The 16,864-nt window shown below is 37.0% G+C and overlaps 1 protein-coding gene across 6 annotated transcripts in view; it reads left to right on the top strand.

Moving 5' to 3' along the window:
- The window catches only part of Rtnl1 (Reticulon-like1), a 140,312-nt gene that overhangs the window by 83,573 nt on the left and 39,875 nt on the right, over nucleotides 1–16,864 (top strand). For 2 of the 6 annotated variants that reach the window (XM_067767050.1, XM_067767051.1), the window contains exon 2: nucleotides 331–529. The exons of the other annotated variants lie outside the window; for them this stretch is intronic. In XM_067767050.1, the coding sequence (XP_067623151.1) occupies nucleotides 460–529 (70 nt within the window). In that variant the 5' untranslated portion in view covers nucleotides 331–459. The remainder of the gene's footprint in view (nucleotides 1–330; nucleotides 530–16,864) is intronic. 6 annotated transcript variants of the gene reach the window in all.

Below are 16,864 nucleotides of genomic sequence, written 5' to 3'. Positions count from 1 at the left end.
CCGTCACTTATCACGATAAAAAAAAAGAATAATATTGTTGTTTTTTTTTGTAACCAAGTGTGATTATCGTTTGCACTTTGCATCGTGTCTTTACTACGCCCCGACATCGGTCGTTATCTTTACGCCCTAATGGCGGAGTTGATAATGGAATTACTTGCCGCATCGCTGCGCTTTTGCCGTTTTCAGTGAAATTTTCTTATCGGCGCTAAAGCAAACAAATGACTCATACTTTCAGTTTTTAACAATCATTCTTTCTTCATAGTTGCATTTATATGGAGCCTTGCTAATTAATACGATTTATATTGAAAATTGTTTTTGTCTATTTTTTAGTTTTATTTTATTTGGTGCATTCAACGACGTGAATTAATGAGATAATAATAAAAAAAAGTGAAAGTCTAATAAAAACAAATAAAGTGAAATTAACAGAAAAAAAAGAAAAATCAAAACAGCTAAACTGCCATGGAACACGTACAAGATTTATTACAAACGCTCTCAGAATTGAGAGATTTACCGCTTAATCGCGAATCTTGTAAGTACATGCATACCTACATATATTTGTGTATCTACCGGGTGTCCTACGTTTTAGTTTAGAAATTAGCTGAAACTTATTTTTAATCAATTGTTTTTGTGTTTTATTAGTTAATTTAAGATTTTCATAAAAATGCAATTTTTAAACCGAATGCTGCCACACTGTCATAAAAAAATCTCATTTCATCATCCCCTTGTCTACTTAATACAATAGGCAGGTGTAGCTCAGCTGTTGCACATTTTTATGGTTTCAACGTGAAGTGCTAACATTTTGAAGTTCTCTTAATGATGGCAAAATTTTTCTTCAATTTGCTTTATTCGCTCTCTTATGTTGATATGTGGTGTGCTCATTGCGGCTAAACTGCGATCAGCGTTTTCTCACAACAAGTTTGATCCACAACACGTTGCATGTGAATCGGTACAGTAGTGAGCGAATATACAATATTTTACTTATACGTGTTCCATACATCGTCAAGGACTTGTGTCGCCACATTCGGTTGTGTTGTAGGTAATAAAATATGGTAGTTTAAATTTTGGAGTCAATTGCCAGTGTCGAATTGCTTTAGTTCCACATAAACGCAAATATATCTTATTAAGAGACGGTACTTGTTCTAATTCGGTCCTCGCATTGCTCTCAACTCACAACTTTAACACATTGATAGGAACTTCAATCCAAGGACATAGCCATCATCTATTGCTTCCAAAGGCAGAATAAAGTCAGGGCAAACTGTTTGTTCTCAAGGGACGACTCCACCTTGTGAACCACTGCACGCAACGCTTTCTCTATTCAGGGTATATTGAGACAGTCCTGTCAATCCATTAACAATCCGGAGTTATCCAACCAAAGAAGACATCCAGTAGTCTTTGAAGCGTTTTTAAAACAAAACACAAATGATATGAAGTCTTTGTGGTTTTCACGACCCCTGTTGTTGATTAAAGGCTACCCTCGTCCTTCTCCAATTTGGAGGAAAACCCAGAACTTGAAGATACGTGCCAGCCAGGGTCTCACCAGCGACCTGGTTTTCTTACATCGCTGGGAACTTTATAGCTATTTAATATATGTATTTCGGAAGTTATTTATAATCATAAAAGAGGGCAATACTACCGTATGTATCCTTCGTTTCTATTTGGCTGAAGCTACAGCCTGGGAAGTGCGTTTTTGCTTCTGCGGAGCTCCCTGTCTATAACACGATAAGCAAGGTTTTTCTTTTGGTAAACTTTTCCAATCTATGTTTGACTAATTCGAGACATGAATAAAAATCGTTCCAGCATTCCTCTTTCCTCTTAATAGCTTTTTTGTAACAGGTTAAGGTTTGGTGAAAGCGCACAAAATATTGTTCAATTCAAGTATGCGCAATTTATTTATATTTGTACGTAATTTAATTGCCTATGTATGTATTCTGTTCACGAATGTGAAAGCCACCCTAAAAAATTTAACCAAGTTTTGTACACACGACTTGCTTGAATATTATGTTTTGTCATATTGCAAAACTTCAAAGGCAAAAAGCTCAACAAACTTACATAAATCAGGGATGAGCGGAGTCGAAAACTTTGGTACCCGGTTACGTTGAGACCATATCCAAAGTGTTTCAATTTTACAAAGAGATAGCTGAATCTTGACCGATAAAAGCCCCCTTTGAAAAGTAAGCCATCTACCGAGATAACAAATGTACATTAGACTGGGTCGATTTATTAACCGATTTTTCGATAGGATTTGGGCTCAGGGAAAAAAAGTTCCACTACGCATACCCAAAATAATAATTTTCGAGCCTGCGAAATTAATTTTTTTTTTCTTTTTTTCGACTTTGATTTTTAAGGTTTTTTCGTGACCTACTAAAAGATTTTCATTTGATTGTAAAATTTTCATGTATACCCTGTCCGACGCAAAAATGACCGCTAAAAACGTTGTCAATAACAGTTTTTTGAAAAAAAAAAAAAAAAAAAAATGTTTTTGTTTTATCGGCCTATTGATAAATGATTCATTCGATTCGAGCTCAAGGCCAGAACAATATTTTTTTTTTGCTCAAATGATAATTATTGTTAGTTTTTAATTTTTCTATAATTGAAAAATTTTATTTTGTTTTTGGAATAGTAAGTAGGATTTTTTTTTAGACAACCTGTCATAGCTGCGCAGATAGATCCATTTCGAAGGGTGCTAAGCCTTCATCATCAGTACGCCTTAAGCTGCAGACATTGGTGCTTTATCGGTAACTTTATAACAGCTGATTCGACCAACTTTATGGGAATCAATCCAATCGATTATTGGTGCCGCTAAGGTCGTAACCGTGTCGTAGCCAACCAATTGGTTTTTGGTTTACCGTCGTAACGATAAACAGCTGATTACGTTAGGGATGCGACTACAGCGATACGACTTACGGCACCATGACTCCCGCTTTAGGCACCCTGCGTTAACCATTTAGCTATACAGCTGTGGGTTGTTTGACTGATAAATTGCTACTTCTATTTGAAAATTATTTTTTTGGGTATGCGTAGTGGAACTTTTTTTCCTGAGCCCAAATTCTATCAAAAAATCGATGGCGCGATATCGGTTAACTTTCGTCCATACAAATCGGCCCACCCCAATGTACATATAGCTAAATTTAAGTGCCATAGCCCTTCATCATCACCATTAATTGCTAATTAACCGCCTAAGTGTTTTTGGTCTCCCCTTTCCCCTGCTTCCCCCTGCTTCCAAACTGCGTTGTCCAATGAAATATTTACTTAACTTACATACTTACTTACCCAGCCAGCGAAGTCTTCGCGAAGCCACTTTCACAAATCAGGTGGTTCCTAGTTAATTACGCTTATTTTCTATTGGAAATAGTTCTTGTAAGATCCGAACCCATTGACTTTTAAAGGGAACCGGTTGTTCGAATCCAGAATAGCGAATGTTTCTATTTACGCAGGCTGAATAATAAACAAAATTAGTAAAAACGTAATTACACTGTTCTTTTAGTGGTATGTAGTGGCTAAACATCAAAATATTTAATAACATGTTTTCAACAACAGGGTCGCCGCTCGGCAGTGCTTTGGCAAGCAGCTCAGGAACAGCCTAAGCAGATGCCGTTCGGAGTAGGCTTAGAACAAACGTCTAAGTCTGCCAATTTTTAATAAAAATGAAAAGAGCTGCACACCACTACTTGGAACAGAGAACTTCGGTCTTAATTTCCTCGGAGGTACAGATACGAACAAAAAAAGAGCATTGATATTTATTTTTTACCAAATTTCGCCGAAAAAACTTTGTTTTTCTATTTTCGATATTTTTAAGAAAAAACGTCTATGATTTTCGGATCTGGAAAATGTTTTTGGAAATTCGAAAAAGCTCTAGGAAAATTTTGAACTTCTAATTTTTTAATTCTCTGATTTTTTTTTTCAGTATGCAATTTTATAGCCCAATGAATTTTAGTCTAACAAGAAGTCATAGGTTTTTCAAAATTCGCCTTTATTTTTGAAAATATTTTTTCCGAAGGATGTTTTAGATTTTCCTACATACAAAAGGTGAAACATTTTTTTATATGGAAGGAAATTTAAAACACCCTTCGGAAAAAAACTTGTCAAAAGTTAATACGAATTTTGAGAGACTTGTAAACTGTACTTCGTTGTACTAAAATTGATTGAGCTACAAAACTACATACCCATAAAAATTAAAGAACTTCAAACAAAATTGTCTCGAGTTTTCGAGTTATTTCGAAAATGTTTGAGATTATTTGTCACGGTTTTGCAATTTAGTGTAGCTCGAACTTATTTTACAACTCTTCGCTGCGTTACACAGCGCTATGATATGACTAATATTACAACTCCAATCAGAGTTAATTACAAATGCTTGTCATGTTCCGTTGGCTGTAGTTTGAAATGCTCTTGAACTTAGTAAGCTTTTTATTATATTTGTGTATGATATTTAGAGAAGCAACATTCAGATATGACAGAAGCGATTTCGGACGTTTCGTAACAAGTCACGCCAGCTATGCCTGTTCTGCGATAACTGACGCCAATTGGAAACATCAAAGAGTCCAGTGTTCCTCGAACTGCCTCTCTGAACTCACTAGCTGAACTCACGGAGCCTCTTTGTTCGTTCCCATAACATGATCTAGCCAACAAAGACTTTGGGCTAATATTCGCTGCACTATCTTCATAACTTCGTGAAGCAGACAAAGCTTTTTATTAAACCTCCTTTGATACTCGCCGTCGTCATCATGGATAGGATCATAATTCCTCCGCGAAAATTTCTCTCGAACACTCCAAGAGCTATCAGTCGTTTCGCTGAGCCATATTTATTTTGCAGCAAACTTCTTTTCGCTCTGTCAAATGCTGCTTCGAAGTCGACAAAAATATGTTGAGTGTCGACTCTCTTATCGATATCCTCTGCAGGATCTGTCACATCGTGAAGATCTGGTCGATAGATCAGTGCGTTGACTATGGGCTTCAGTCTTTCGCACAGTAGCCATTCTCACTTCGTCATAGTCGGGCACCGGAATGTGTTTTTAGTCATGGGCCATTAGAGTATCGGGTTCGTCTTTTTCCCTCGCTAGGTAGCAATCAGGAGGAGTGCTCACTCCACAATTTAAGCACATTATGTAATTATGAGGTCGCCATTAACAGTCCCCGCCTTTTTTATTGGAATTTCCAGGCATATTATCAGCCATGACCTGAAGCTCCCCACGCGCAACATTTCTCATCCTATCTGTTGTTTTTGCGAGCTCACTGGGGCCACATCCTCATCGGTCGAATATTGCTCTCATTAAAGAGGTGTGAGAGCCGAGTGAAGTTATCATGCGCTGTTTGTTTCGTGAGCAGCTTTCGACGACAAAATTTCCCTGCCTTTAAATATAGTACCAAAGACGAAAATTCAATGAAATAGTATAATTATGTTGCGAATATGATTTTGGGCGGTTATAGATAATTTATCTTAATTTCGTATTTTCTTACTTTCGTTAATTAAAAAAAAAACAAAACGGAAAACGTTTTCAAAAAGGTTTGAGTTGTTTTACTGTGCATTTATCAATCGATTATAAATGCATTTATCTAAAAAGTGTTATAATTTCACGGACCCTGTGATCAGCGCATGATACCAAACCACCCTATCCACTACACCTTTCCAGCCGCCATAAAAAGTCTAAAATACAGTTGTATTGTATATAAAAGTGAGCAGTATTTATTTAAATAATTTTCCACCAGATAACAACTAGCAGCCAATAACCCCATACATACATATTAGGGCGGGTCGATTTAAAAATCGCTCATTGCTCTGTGAAAATCGTATTCTAGGGATCAAAATAAGAAACTTTGCCGAAGGAACCATACTCTAAAACGAATTCTGATGCCCCCCCCCCCAGTTAGGGGTAAATTTTGAAAAATCCCACTTTGACCCATTTAGAGTGCTCCAATCGAGTCCAAATGTATGACCGACCCCCACTAACTTTGGAGGCCCGACCCACCAATGTCAGTGGCACACCCCCTGGAACCCCCCTGGGAGTAAAGTGCATGTAAAGTGCAAAACCGGCGATTTTTTGAAATGTTTGTATGGTGAACCCCCAGGGGGGTTCCAGGGGGTGTGTCACTGGCATGGGTGGGTCGGGCCTCCAAAGTTAGTGGGGGTCGGTCATACATTTGGACTCGATTGGAGCACTCTAAATGGGTCAAAGTGGGATTTTTCAAAATTTACCCCTAACTGGGGGGGGGGGGGGGGCATCAGAATTCGTTTTAGAGTATGGTTCCTTCGGCAAAGTTTCTTATTTTGATCCCTAGAATATGATTTTCACAGAGCAATGGACGATTTTTTTGCCTCCCCACAAATCGACCCGCCCTAATACATATGTATGTATTTAAAAAATCATTTGCTTGTTCAGCTTTTCTTTGTTGCATCGTAGAAGTCATTGCAACGATTCAAGCACGCAATTTCTCCACGTTCATTGACCGTTCTTGTTTTGGTCGACGGACAGTCTTGGGCAGTGCGGCCTATTTTTATGCGTGCTTATGTGTTTTCAAATTTAGCTGCCCAGCAGGAAATCAAATATCGATAGTGACAAACTGAAAATCAATACAATAACTAAAATAAACCAAAAATATCTTTAAATGATCTTTAATGCTGAAATTGGCAAGAAAAAAATCCAGGAATAATCCTGATATAGTCCCTATATAATTCTTAAAACAATCATGAAATGATCCCTTACTCAATACCGTAGTTGTCTTGACAAAATCCCTAAACGACTCCTAAACGGTCCTAAAATAATTTCGAAATAGTGCCGAAGGGATCCGTAGATAAGTCCTAAATGACTTTGAAAAAGTCTCGAAATATTCGCGAATGTATTACTAAATAGCGCGAAAATAAACCCGAAGACAGATGATACTTGGATGTCCCTGAAATAAACCCAAAGTGGTTCCGAAATAGGCGCTACGATGCTGAGAATGTTCCGAAACTATTCCGAAATCGTGAAATAATCGCAAAACTCCACCATCTGCAACCAAAATAAAACCTGACAGTGTGCCCGAATGATCCGAAGTTATTGCCCCACAGGTTCGGCAATTGGGCGGCAATTGTCCAGTTAATGTTGTGTTACCACATACTCTAACAGTAAAATTGTCTTCCAGTTATTTTGCGAAAAATAGGAAAAAATTCAAATTAAAAAAAAATGGGCGTGGCACCCCCCTTTTTATGACTAAACAATTTTCTATGTTTTGGGGGCCATAACTGGAAGAAAAATTAACGGATCGTAATGAAATTGTGTACACATATTTTCCTTATAGCAGAAAATATTTCTAGTAAAAATGGACGGGATCGGTTAAAGACCACGACAACTTAGATATAAAACAAGTTTAAAAGGGTCGTAGACTAGAATAATAAGCTATAACTTAGCAAAAAATAGTTTTGAATCAATGGTATTTCAATTATCAAGTTTTATTGTAAGAGGAAATGGGTAGACATGTTTTTTAAATGGGCGGTGCCTCGTGTTATGTAGAAAGGTAATTTATCTGAAATGAAATGTACAATTGAAGATCACGCTGAGTATATAAAGTTCGGTTACACCCGAACCTAGACACCTTTACTTGCCCTTCTTTATTTTGGTGTTTCTGGATGATAAAAAAAATCCGACCAAATAACAACGTCCTAAGAAAAAACTTAGTGTTTCAGAGGAGATGTGATCCAACCATTAGATACTTCGAAACGGTTAGCTATCTGCATGCCAAATTTTACAGTGACATACGAATACTACTAATAATGCCACCAAAGACGATTCTATTAGTGTGTACGCTACTGTACTAAATTCAAATTTATCTTTTTATTTGCTATGTACTCATTAATTGGCAATCGAAGTATCTAATAAAACTTATGAAAGCTTAAAGAAATTCGCTTTGTAGAAATTAAATTATGATCTCATTATTCATTTTAATGGATTCAATGAGTACCACACTGTTTTTATTGAATGTAGTCATTTATAAGGGAGCAGTTATTTACTCATTTCACAAACTATTCGTAGATATGTATGCCGGTCTCAATATGGCGCACGCACAGTATTTTAGTGCGAATGCTCATTACATTAGCGCTGGCCGTAATTGTTTAATTCTCTCCCAATTTTGTTCAATTTTCACTAACTCGCTCTTATTATCATATGTGATTTATACATTTCACAAGCTAGCTCTCATTCTCACATGTGATTCATACGTTTCATAAAACCCTGAACTCCACCCACCATTGCGTAAAGATTCTTCTCCACTCACCATTAAAGCCCCGTCACCTAAGCAGTTTTTCCATATAGATGCGTTTAACTCAATCCTATGCATTATAAGTAGATTGCACCTATTTTTATGGAGAACGGTAGATTGAGCGAGACTGGCGCCATCTGACATGAAAAAGTAGCCAACTTGCAACTTGTGTTGCAAGAAAAGCATAAGAAGGAGAATTTGACATTTGATTTGGCTAAGGGTGCTAGCACACTTTGCAAGTGTAATTATATTTCCCACTCGTTGGTTACTTTTCGAACAATTTTCGCAATTAAAAACTGCAATATAAGAAATGAATACGACACAAAACATTATTAAGGATTTTTGTTGCATAAGGAGAATGTTTATAACAGTGCTTCGCGAAATTTTTTATGTGAATGGACAAAGCGAAATAAACAAGCCAAGTCCGAACTTCCTTCATAGAAAATAGCAAAAATCCGAAGTATTTTTAACTGAATTTTCCTGACAAAGATGTTTGACTCAACAGACTTTCATTAACATACAAAATATAGCTCTTTTGTTAAAAAACAAGAGTTATTGCTAACCGAATAAGTTGTATTCGGCCTACGCTAATCAGAAAAGATTTTTAAGGTCTAAAGAGGTCTTTGAAACTGATAACTAAGTAGAAAAAGGATCAAAACTTTTAACAGAGCCATGTCTGTATGTAGGAATATTGCAGATTCAGGCACTAGGATGGAAATACTGCGTAGATTTTAAAACTTTCAAAATAGTTATTGAACCTTCTTCGATAATCGCTTTTGGCAACTCGTAGAGAACCAAAAATCTTCCGAAAATTTTGCTCAAAGGCCCATTCTATCGTCTTTCGACAACGTTCATGATTCAGGACAGTTATGATGACAGTCTTATAGAGCGTGATGTTTGTTCGTCCCTTTACTTTTCGATCTCTAAGATCATGTGAAAGCTTACGATATTAGACTCACAAAGTGGCTTATATCTCTGAAGAGGGAAGACTTAAGGCTCACGAGGGACATACGAACTGGACACTGCCTTCTGGCGCCAGATGCTTATAAGTTAGTCCTCCAGGTCAAGGCTCCAGATATTAGGAGCGGCAGAGTTGCCAGATCTCGAGGCAGCAATTAAACTAGATCTTGCAAAACTTCTAGTATTTGCTAAGAGGACGGAGTTATTCTTTAACATAAGTTCTGGCACCTGATTGGGGTTCTTCTGCCCATAGCAGAGAACGGCGTTTTTCCCAATTTTAGAAACGAATATCCCAAGTCCCTCAAGAACTTTGCAAAATCTAGCTACGGATTTCGGTTCTGTGCAATGAAAAACTTTGGAAACCATTAGAAAAAATCCTGCCACAGATATTTTTATACTCAGTTGAGCAGAGCTCACAGAGTATATTAAGTTTGATTGGATAACGGTTGGTTGTACATATATAAAGGAATCGAGATAGATATAGACTTCCATATATCAAAATAATCAGGATCGAAAAAAAATTTGATTGAGCCATGTCCGTCCGTCCGTCCGTCCGTCCGTCCATCCGTTAACACGATAACTTGAGTAAATTTTGAGGTATCTTGATGAAATTTGGTATGTGGATTCCTGGGCACTCATCTCAGATCGCTATTTAAAATGAACGATATCGGACTATAACCACGCCCACTTTTTCGATATCGAAAATTTCGAAAAACGGATAAAATGCGATAATTCATTGCCAAAGGCGGTTAAAGCGATGAAACTTGGCAGATGGGTTGAAGTTATGACGCAGAATAGAAAATTAATAAGATTTTGGACAATGGGCGTGGCACCGCCCACTTTTACAAGAAGGTAATTTAAAAGTTTTGCAAGCTGTAATTTGGCAGTCGTTGAAGATATCATGATGAAATTTGGCAGGAACGCTACTACTATTACTATATATGTGCTAAATAAAAATTATCAAAATTGGATGAAGAACACGCCCACTTTTTAAAAAAATTTTTTTTTAAATTCAAATTTTAACAAAAAATTTAATATCTTTACTGTATATAAGTAAATTAAGTCAAAATTCAACTCCTGTAATGATATGATGCGACAAAATACAAAAATAAAAGAAAATTTCAAAATGGGCGTGGCTCCGCCCATTTTCATTTAGTTTGTCTAGAATACTTTTAATGCCATAAGTCGAACAAAAATTTACCAATCCTTCTCAAATTTGGTACGGACATAGACTCTATGATGGTAACTGTTCTCTGTGAAAATGGACGAAATCGGTGGAAGCCACGCCCAGTTTTTATACACAGTCCACCGTCTGTCCTTCCGCTCGGCCGTTAACACAATAACTTGAGCAAAAACAGATATATCTTTACTAAACTTAGCCCACCTACTTATCTGAACTCACTTTATCATGGTATAAAAAATGGCCGAAATCCGACCATAACCACGCCCACTTTATCAATATCGAAAATTACGAAAAATGAAAAAAATGCCATAATTCTATACCAAATACGAAAAAAGGGATGAAACATGGTAACTGGATTGGTTTATTGACGCAAAATATAACTTTGGAAAAAACTTTGTAAAATGGGTGTGACACCTACCATATTAAGTAGAAGAAAATGAAAAAGTTCTACAAGGCGAAATCAACAGCCCTTGGAATCTTGGCAGGAATACTGTTAGTGGTATTGCATATATAAATAAATTAGCAGTACCCGACAGATGATTTTCTGGATCACCTGGTCCACATTTTGGTCGATATCGCGAGAACACCTTCACATATACATCTAAGGGCCACTCGCTTTTAAAAGCCTCATTAATACCTTTAATTTGATATCCATATCGTACAAACACATTCTAGAGTCACCCCTGGCCCACCCTAATGGCGATATCTCGAAAAGGCGTCCACCTATAGACCTAATGCCCACTCCCTCTTAAAATGCTCAGTAACACATGTCGTTTGATACCCATATCGTACAAACATTCTAGAGTCATCCCTGGCCGACCCTAATGACGATATCTCGAAAAGGCGTCCACCTATAGACCTAATGCCCACTCCCTCTTAAAATGCTCAGTAACACCTTTCGTTTGATACCCATATCATACAAACACATTCTAGCGTCACCCCTGGCCCAGCCTAATGGCGATATCTCGAAAAGGCGTCCACCTATAGACCTAATGCCCACTCCCTCGTAAAATGCTCAGTAACACCTTTCGTTTGATACCCATATCGTACAAACACATTCTAGCGTCACCCTGGCCCACCCTAATGGCGATATCTCGAAAAGGCCTATAGAACTAAGGATTACTCCCTTTTAAAATACTCATTACCACCTTTCATTTGATACCCATATCGTACAAACACATTCTAGAGTCACCCCTGGCCCACCCTAATAGCGATATCTCGAAAAGGCGTCCACCTATAGACCTAATGCCCACTCCCTCTTAAAATGCTCAGTAACACCTTTCGTTTGATACCCATATCGTACAAACATTATAGAGTCACCCCTGGCCCACACTAATGGCGATATCTCGAAAAGACGTCCACCTATAGACCTAATGCCCACTCCCTCTTAAAATGCTCAGTAACACCTTTCGTTTGATACCCATTTCGTACAAACACATTCTAGAGTCACCCCTGGCCCACCCTAATGACGATATCTCGAAAAGGCGTCCACCTATAGACCTAATGCCCACTCCCTCTTAAAATGCTCAGTAACACCTTTCATTTGATTCCCATATCGTACAAACACATTCTAGAGACACCCCTGGTCCACCTTTATGGCGATATCTCGAAACGGCGTCCACCTATGGAACTCAGGATCACTCCTTTTCAAAATACTCATTAACAGCTTTCATTTGATACCCATATCGTACAAACATATTCTAGAGTCACCCCTGGTCCACCTTTATGACGATTTCTCGAAAAGGCGTTCACCTATAGAACTAAAGCCCATTCCCTTTTAAAATACTCATTACCACCTTTCATTTGATACCCATATCGTACAAACACATTCTAGAGTCACCCCTGGCCCACCCTAATGACGATATCTCGAAAAGGCGTCCACCTATAGACCTAATGCCCACTCCCTCTTAAAATGCTCAGTAACACCTTTCATTTGATTCCCATATCGTACAAACACATTCTAGAGACACCCCTGGTCCACCTTTATGGCGATATCTCGAAACGGCGTCCACCTATGGAACTCAGGATCACTCCTTTTCAAAATACTCATTAACAGCTTTCATTTGATACCCATATCGTACAAACATATTCTAGAGTCACCCCTGGTCCACCTTTATGACGATTTCTCGAAAAGGCGTTCAGCTATAGAACTAAAGCCCATTCCCTTTTAAAATACTCATTACCACCTTTCATTTGATTCCCATATCGTACAAACACATTCTAGAGTCAGCCCTGGTCCACCTTTATGGCGATATCCCTAAATGGCGTCCATCCATAGAACTATGGCCTACTCTCTCTTAAAATACTCTTTAATACCTTCCATTTGATACACATGTCATATAACCACATTCCAGGGTTACCCTAGGTTCATTTTCCTACATGGTGATTTTCCTTATTTTGTCTCCATAGCTCTCAACTGAGTATGTAATGTTCGGTTACACCCGAACTTAGCCTTCCTTACTTGTTTATTTTTTAGTTATGATTGTAGTAATGATTGTCTTGCGCTTTAAGGACGAACATTTGTGGAACATGCTTTAAATAAAAGCAAGTAAGGACGGGACTGTCTTCGGCTGTGCCGAAGACTTCATACCTTTCATGAATGGGGCTGAACAATAATCTTATCCCGTTCGTAATCTCCAAATAATCCGATGTATAAGATAAGAAATATATAGTTAACAGATGTACATACCTAAACGATTTTTAAGATAAATATAAAATACAAAATGGCAAAAAACCCCCTTATCTGAACGATCGGTTGTATGGGATATATATTATATAGCTCCGATCAAAATTATTTTTACAGGAAATCTTCTATGATATATTAGAATATATATCACCAAGTTTCACGTTTTTATATTGGAAACTAAGGGAGAAATGGCAAAAAAAGTTTATATCTGAACGATCGGTTGTATGGGATAGGTATATACTATATACATATAGCTGCGATCAAAGTGATTTTTTCAGGAAATCTCTTATGATATATTAGAATAAATATCACCAAGTTTAACGTTTTTATATTGGAAATTAAGGGAGAAATGGCTAAAAATCGTTCTATCTGAACGATCGGTTGTATGGGATATATATTATATATAGCTCCGATCGAAATGATTTTTTCATGAAATCTTCTATGATATATTAGAATAAATATCACCAAGTTTAACGTTTTTATATTGGAAATTAAGGGAGAAATTGCCAAAAATCTTTCTAACTGAACGATCGGTCGTATGGGATATAACTATATATAGCTTCGATCAAAGTGATTTTTTCAGGATATCTTCTATGATATATTAGAATATATATCACTGAGTTTCACGTTTATACTTTCTAAATTTCGGCAGGAATGACCAAAATCGTCTTATCTGAAGGATCGGTTTTATGGGAGATATATGTTATAGTGGTCCGATCCTACCGGATCCGACAAATGTCTAATATAATACAAAAATACATCCTTGTGCCAAATTTCATTGAGATATCTCAAAATTTGGGGGACTAGTTTGCGTTCAAACAGACAGACGGACGGACAGACGGACATGGCTATATCAACTCAGTTCGTCGCCCTGATCAATTCGGTATACTTAATGGTGAGTCTATCTTCTATATTTCTCAACGTTACAAACATCGGACCAAAGTTAATATGCCATTTCATGTTCATGAAAGGTATAACAAGTACGGAAGTCTAAGTTCGGGTGAAACCGAATATTACATACAAAGCTGTACACTTGAAATGCTGTTGTTGTTTGTTTTGTGTGCTTAATAGTGTTACAAGGCTGCGCAATAACATATGGTTATATTCTGAATAAATTTTTCTTTGAGTTATGGCTCCCGAAACATAGAAAAATTTTAGTCCTAAAAGGGGCGGTGCCACGGCAATTTTTGAAAAATTTAAAGTATTTCTTATGTATTGTTATAAATCCACTTGGGAAATGAAATACCATTGATATAAAACTCATTTTTGCAAAGATATTGCTCATTTTATTCATCCACGGCCCTTTTAGACATCTTTTATATAAAAGTGGGCGTGGTCCTTAAACGATTTCGTAAATTTTTCTTCAAAGCTTTTCTTATAGTAAAGGCAACCTCTGCCGTATTTTGTTACGATAGGTTTAACGAATTTTGGTTTATGATTAATAATATTTGTAAAAGTGATTTTATCACAAGTGGGCGGTGCCACGCCCATTAAAAAAAATTCCAAATTTTTATCAAGAGTCTTAATATCAGTCCACACGTCAAATTTCAACATTCTAGGTGTATTATTTACTAAATAATCCGGTTTTTTGTGTTTTCCAAAATGTTATGGCGTGGTTATCATCCAATTTCGCTCATTTTCAATACCAATCTATTCCAGATAAGCTCGTGTACGAAATTTGGTGAAGATATCTCAATATTTTCTAAGTTATCGTGTTAACGGACGGACGGACGGACATGGCTCAATCAAATTTTTTTCGATACTGATGATTTTGATATATGGAAGTCTGTATCTATCTCGATTCCTTTATACCTGTACATCCAACCGTTATCCAATCAAAGTTATAATACCCTGTGTACAAGTACAGCTGGGTATAATAAATGCCAGTTGCAACAATACCGGGATTAAAGTGTAATAATCCTGGAATTTTCGGTACTGAAAAAAAGAACCAGGATTCCGGGACCTCGGGATCGTCATTCCTAATATACCTGAAATGCGTATGTGTATTTCTACTACTATTTCGCACTGGCACTTATTTGTAATACATATTATGAGCTCATATGCTTACTTCATAACTCTATAATTGATAAGTGAGCAAAAGAATGACATATTTATTTGTTTTTGGAGCACCTTTGTTGATGGTATGTGCTGTAATTGTAGCGTCTCCGCGCCAAACAGTTCGCACATTCGTTTTATAGTCAACCATACCACTTAATTCCTTACTTTACACAATCGCTTACACAACTTTTCCTGGTTCTCAGATTTGCACTCAATTGTTGAGTTTTTTTTTTGGCCACCGTGGTGTGATGGTAGCGTGCTCCGCCTACCACACCGTATGCCCTGGGTTCACACCTCGGGCAAAGCAACATCAAAATTTTAGAAATAAGGTTTTTCAATTAGAAGAAAATTTTTCTAAGCGGGGTCGCCCCTCGGCAGTGTTTGGCAAGCGCTCCGGGTGTATTTCTGCCATGAAAAGCTCTCAGTGAAAACTCATCTGCCTTGCAGATGCCGTTCGGAGTCGGCATAAAACATGTAGGTCCCGTCCGGCCGATTTGTAGGGAAAATCTATAGGAGCACGACGCAAATTGGAAGAGAAGCTCGGCCTTAGATCTCTTCGGAGGTTATCGCGCCTTACATTTATTTTTTTTTGTTGAGTTTTTTTAAGCGGACAGTATTTGTTTTTTGTTTATTAGAAAATGTTGAGCATGAACATGAACCTCTTATAATTTTGTTTTGGTTGCAGAGTTTTTTTTTATCGAATTCTAGGGATACTTTAAATTTATAGCAACGAAGGGGTTTTTAAGTTTGTTGCAAAGTGGTCCGAAAAACGGTAATATTACGGAGAAAGATATAAAATAAATGTCAGTCCCGAATGGATATAACAGTAAAATATAAATAAATAATATATGTTTTATACTCAGTTGAGCAGAGCTCACAGAGTATATTAACTTTGATTGGATAACGGTTGGTTGTACAGGTATAAAGGAATCGAGATAGATATAGACTTCCATATATCAAAATCATCAGTATCGAAAAAAAATTTGATTGAGCCATGTCCGTCCGTCCGTCTGTCCGTTAACACGATAACTTGAGTAAATTTTGAGGTATCTTGATGAAATTTGGTATGTAGATTCCTGGGCACTCATCTCAGATCGCTATTTAAAATGAACTATATCGGACTATAACCACGTACACTTTTTCGATATCGAAAATTTCGAAAAACCGAAAAAGTGCGATAATTCATTACCAAAGACAGATAAAGCGATGCAACTTGGTAGGTGAGTTGAACTTATGACGCAGAATAGAAAATTAGTAAAATTTTGGACAATGGGCGTGGCACCACCCACTTTTAAAAGAAGGTAATTTCAAAGTTTTGCAAGCTGTAATTTGGCAGTCGTTGAAGATATCATAATGAAATTTGGCAGGAACGTTACTACTATTACTATATATGTGCTAAATAAAAATTAGCAAAATTGGATGAAGAACACGCCCACTTTTTAAAAGAAAATTTTATAAAATTCAAATTTTAACAAAAAATTTAATATCTTTACTGCATATAAGTAAATTAAGTCAAAATTCAACTCCAGTAATGATATGATGCAACAAAATACAAAAATAAAAGAAAATTTCAAAATGGGCGTGGCTCCGCCCATTTTCATTTAGTTTGTCTAGAATACTTTTAATGCCATAAGTCGAACAAAAATTTCCCAATCCTTCTCAAATTTGGTAGGGGCATAGATTCTATGACGGTAACTGTTCTCTGTGAAAATGGGCGAAATCGGTGGAAGCCACGCCCAGTTTTTATA

Source organism: Eurosta solidaginis, chromosome 2, assembly GCF_040869045.1.
Source record: "Eurosta solidaginis isolate ZX-2024a chromosome 2, ASM4086904v1, whole genome shotgun sequence".
NCBI lineage: Eukaryota > Metazoa > Arthropoda > Insecta > Diptera > Tephritidae > Eurosta > Eurosta solidaginis.
Note: the sequence above shows the minus strand (reverse complement) of the source record. Positions and strands in the feature narration are given on the sequence as shown.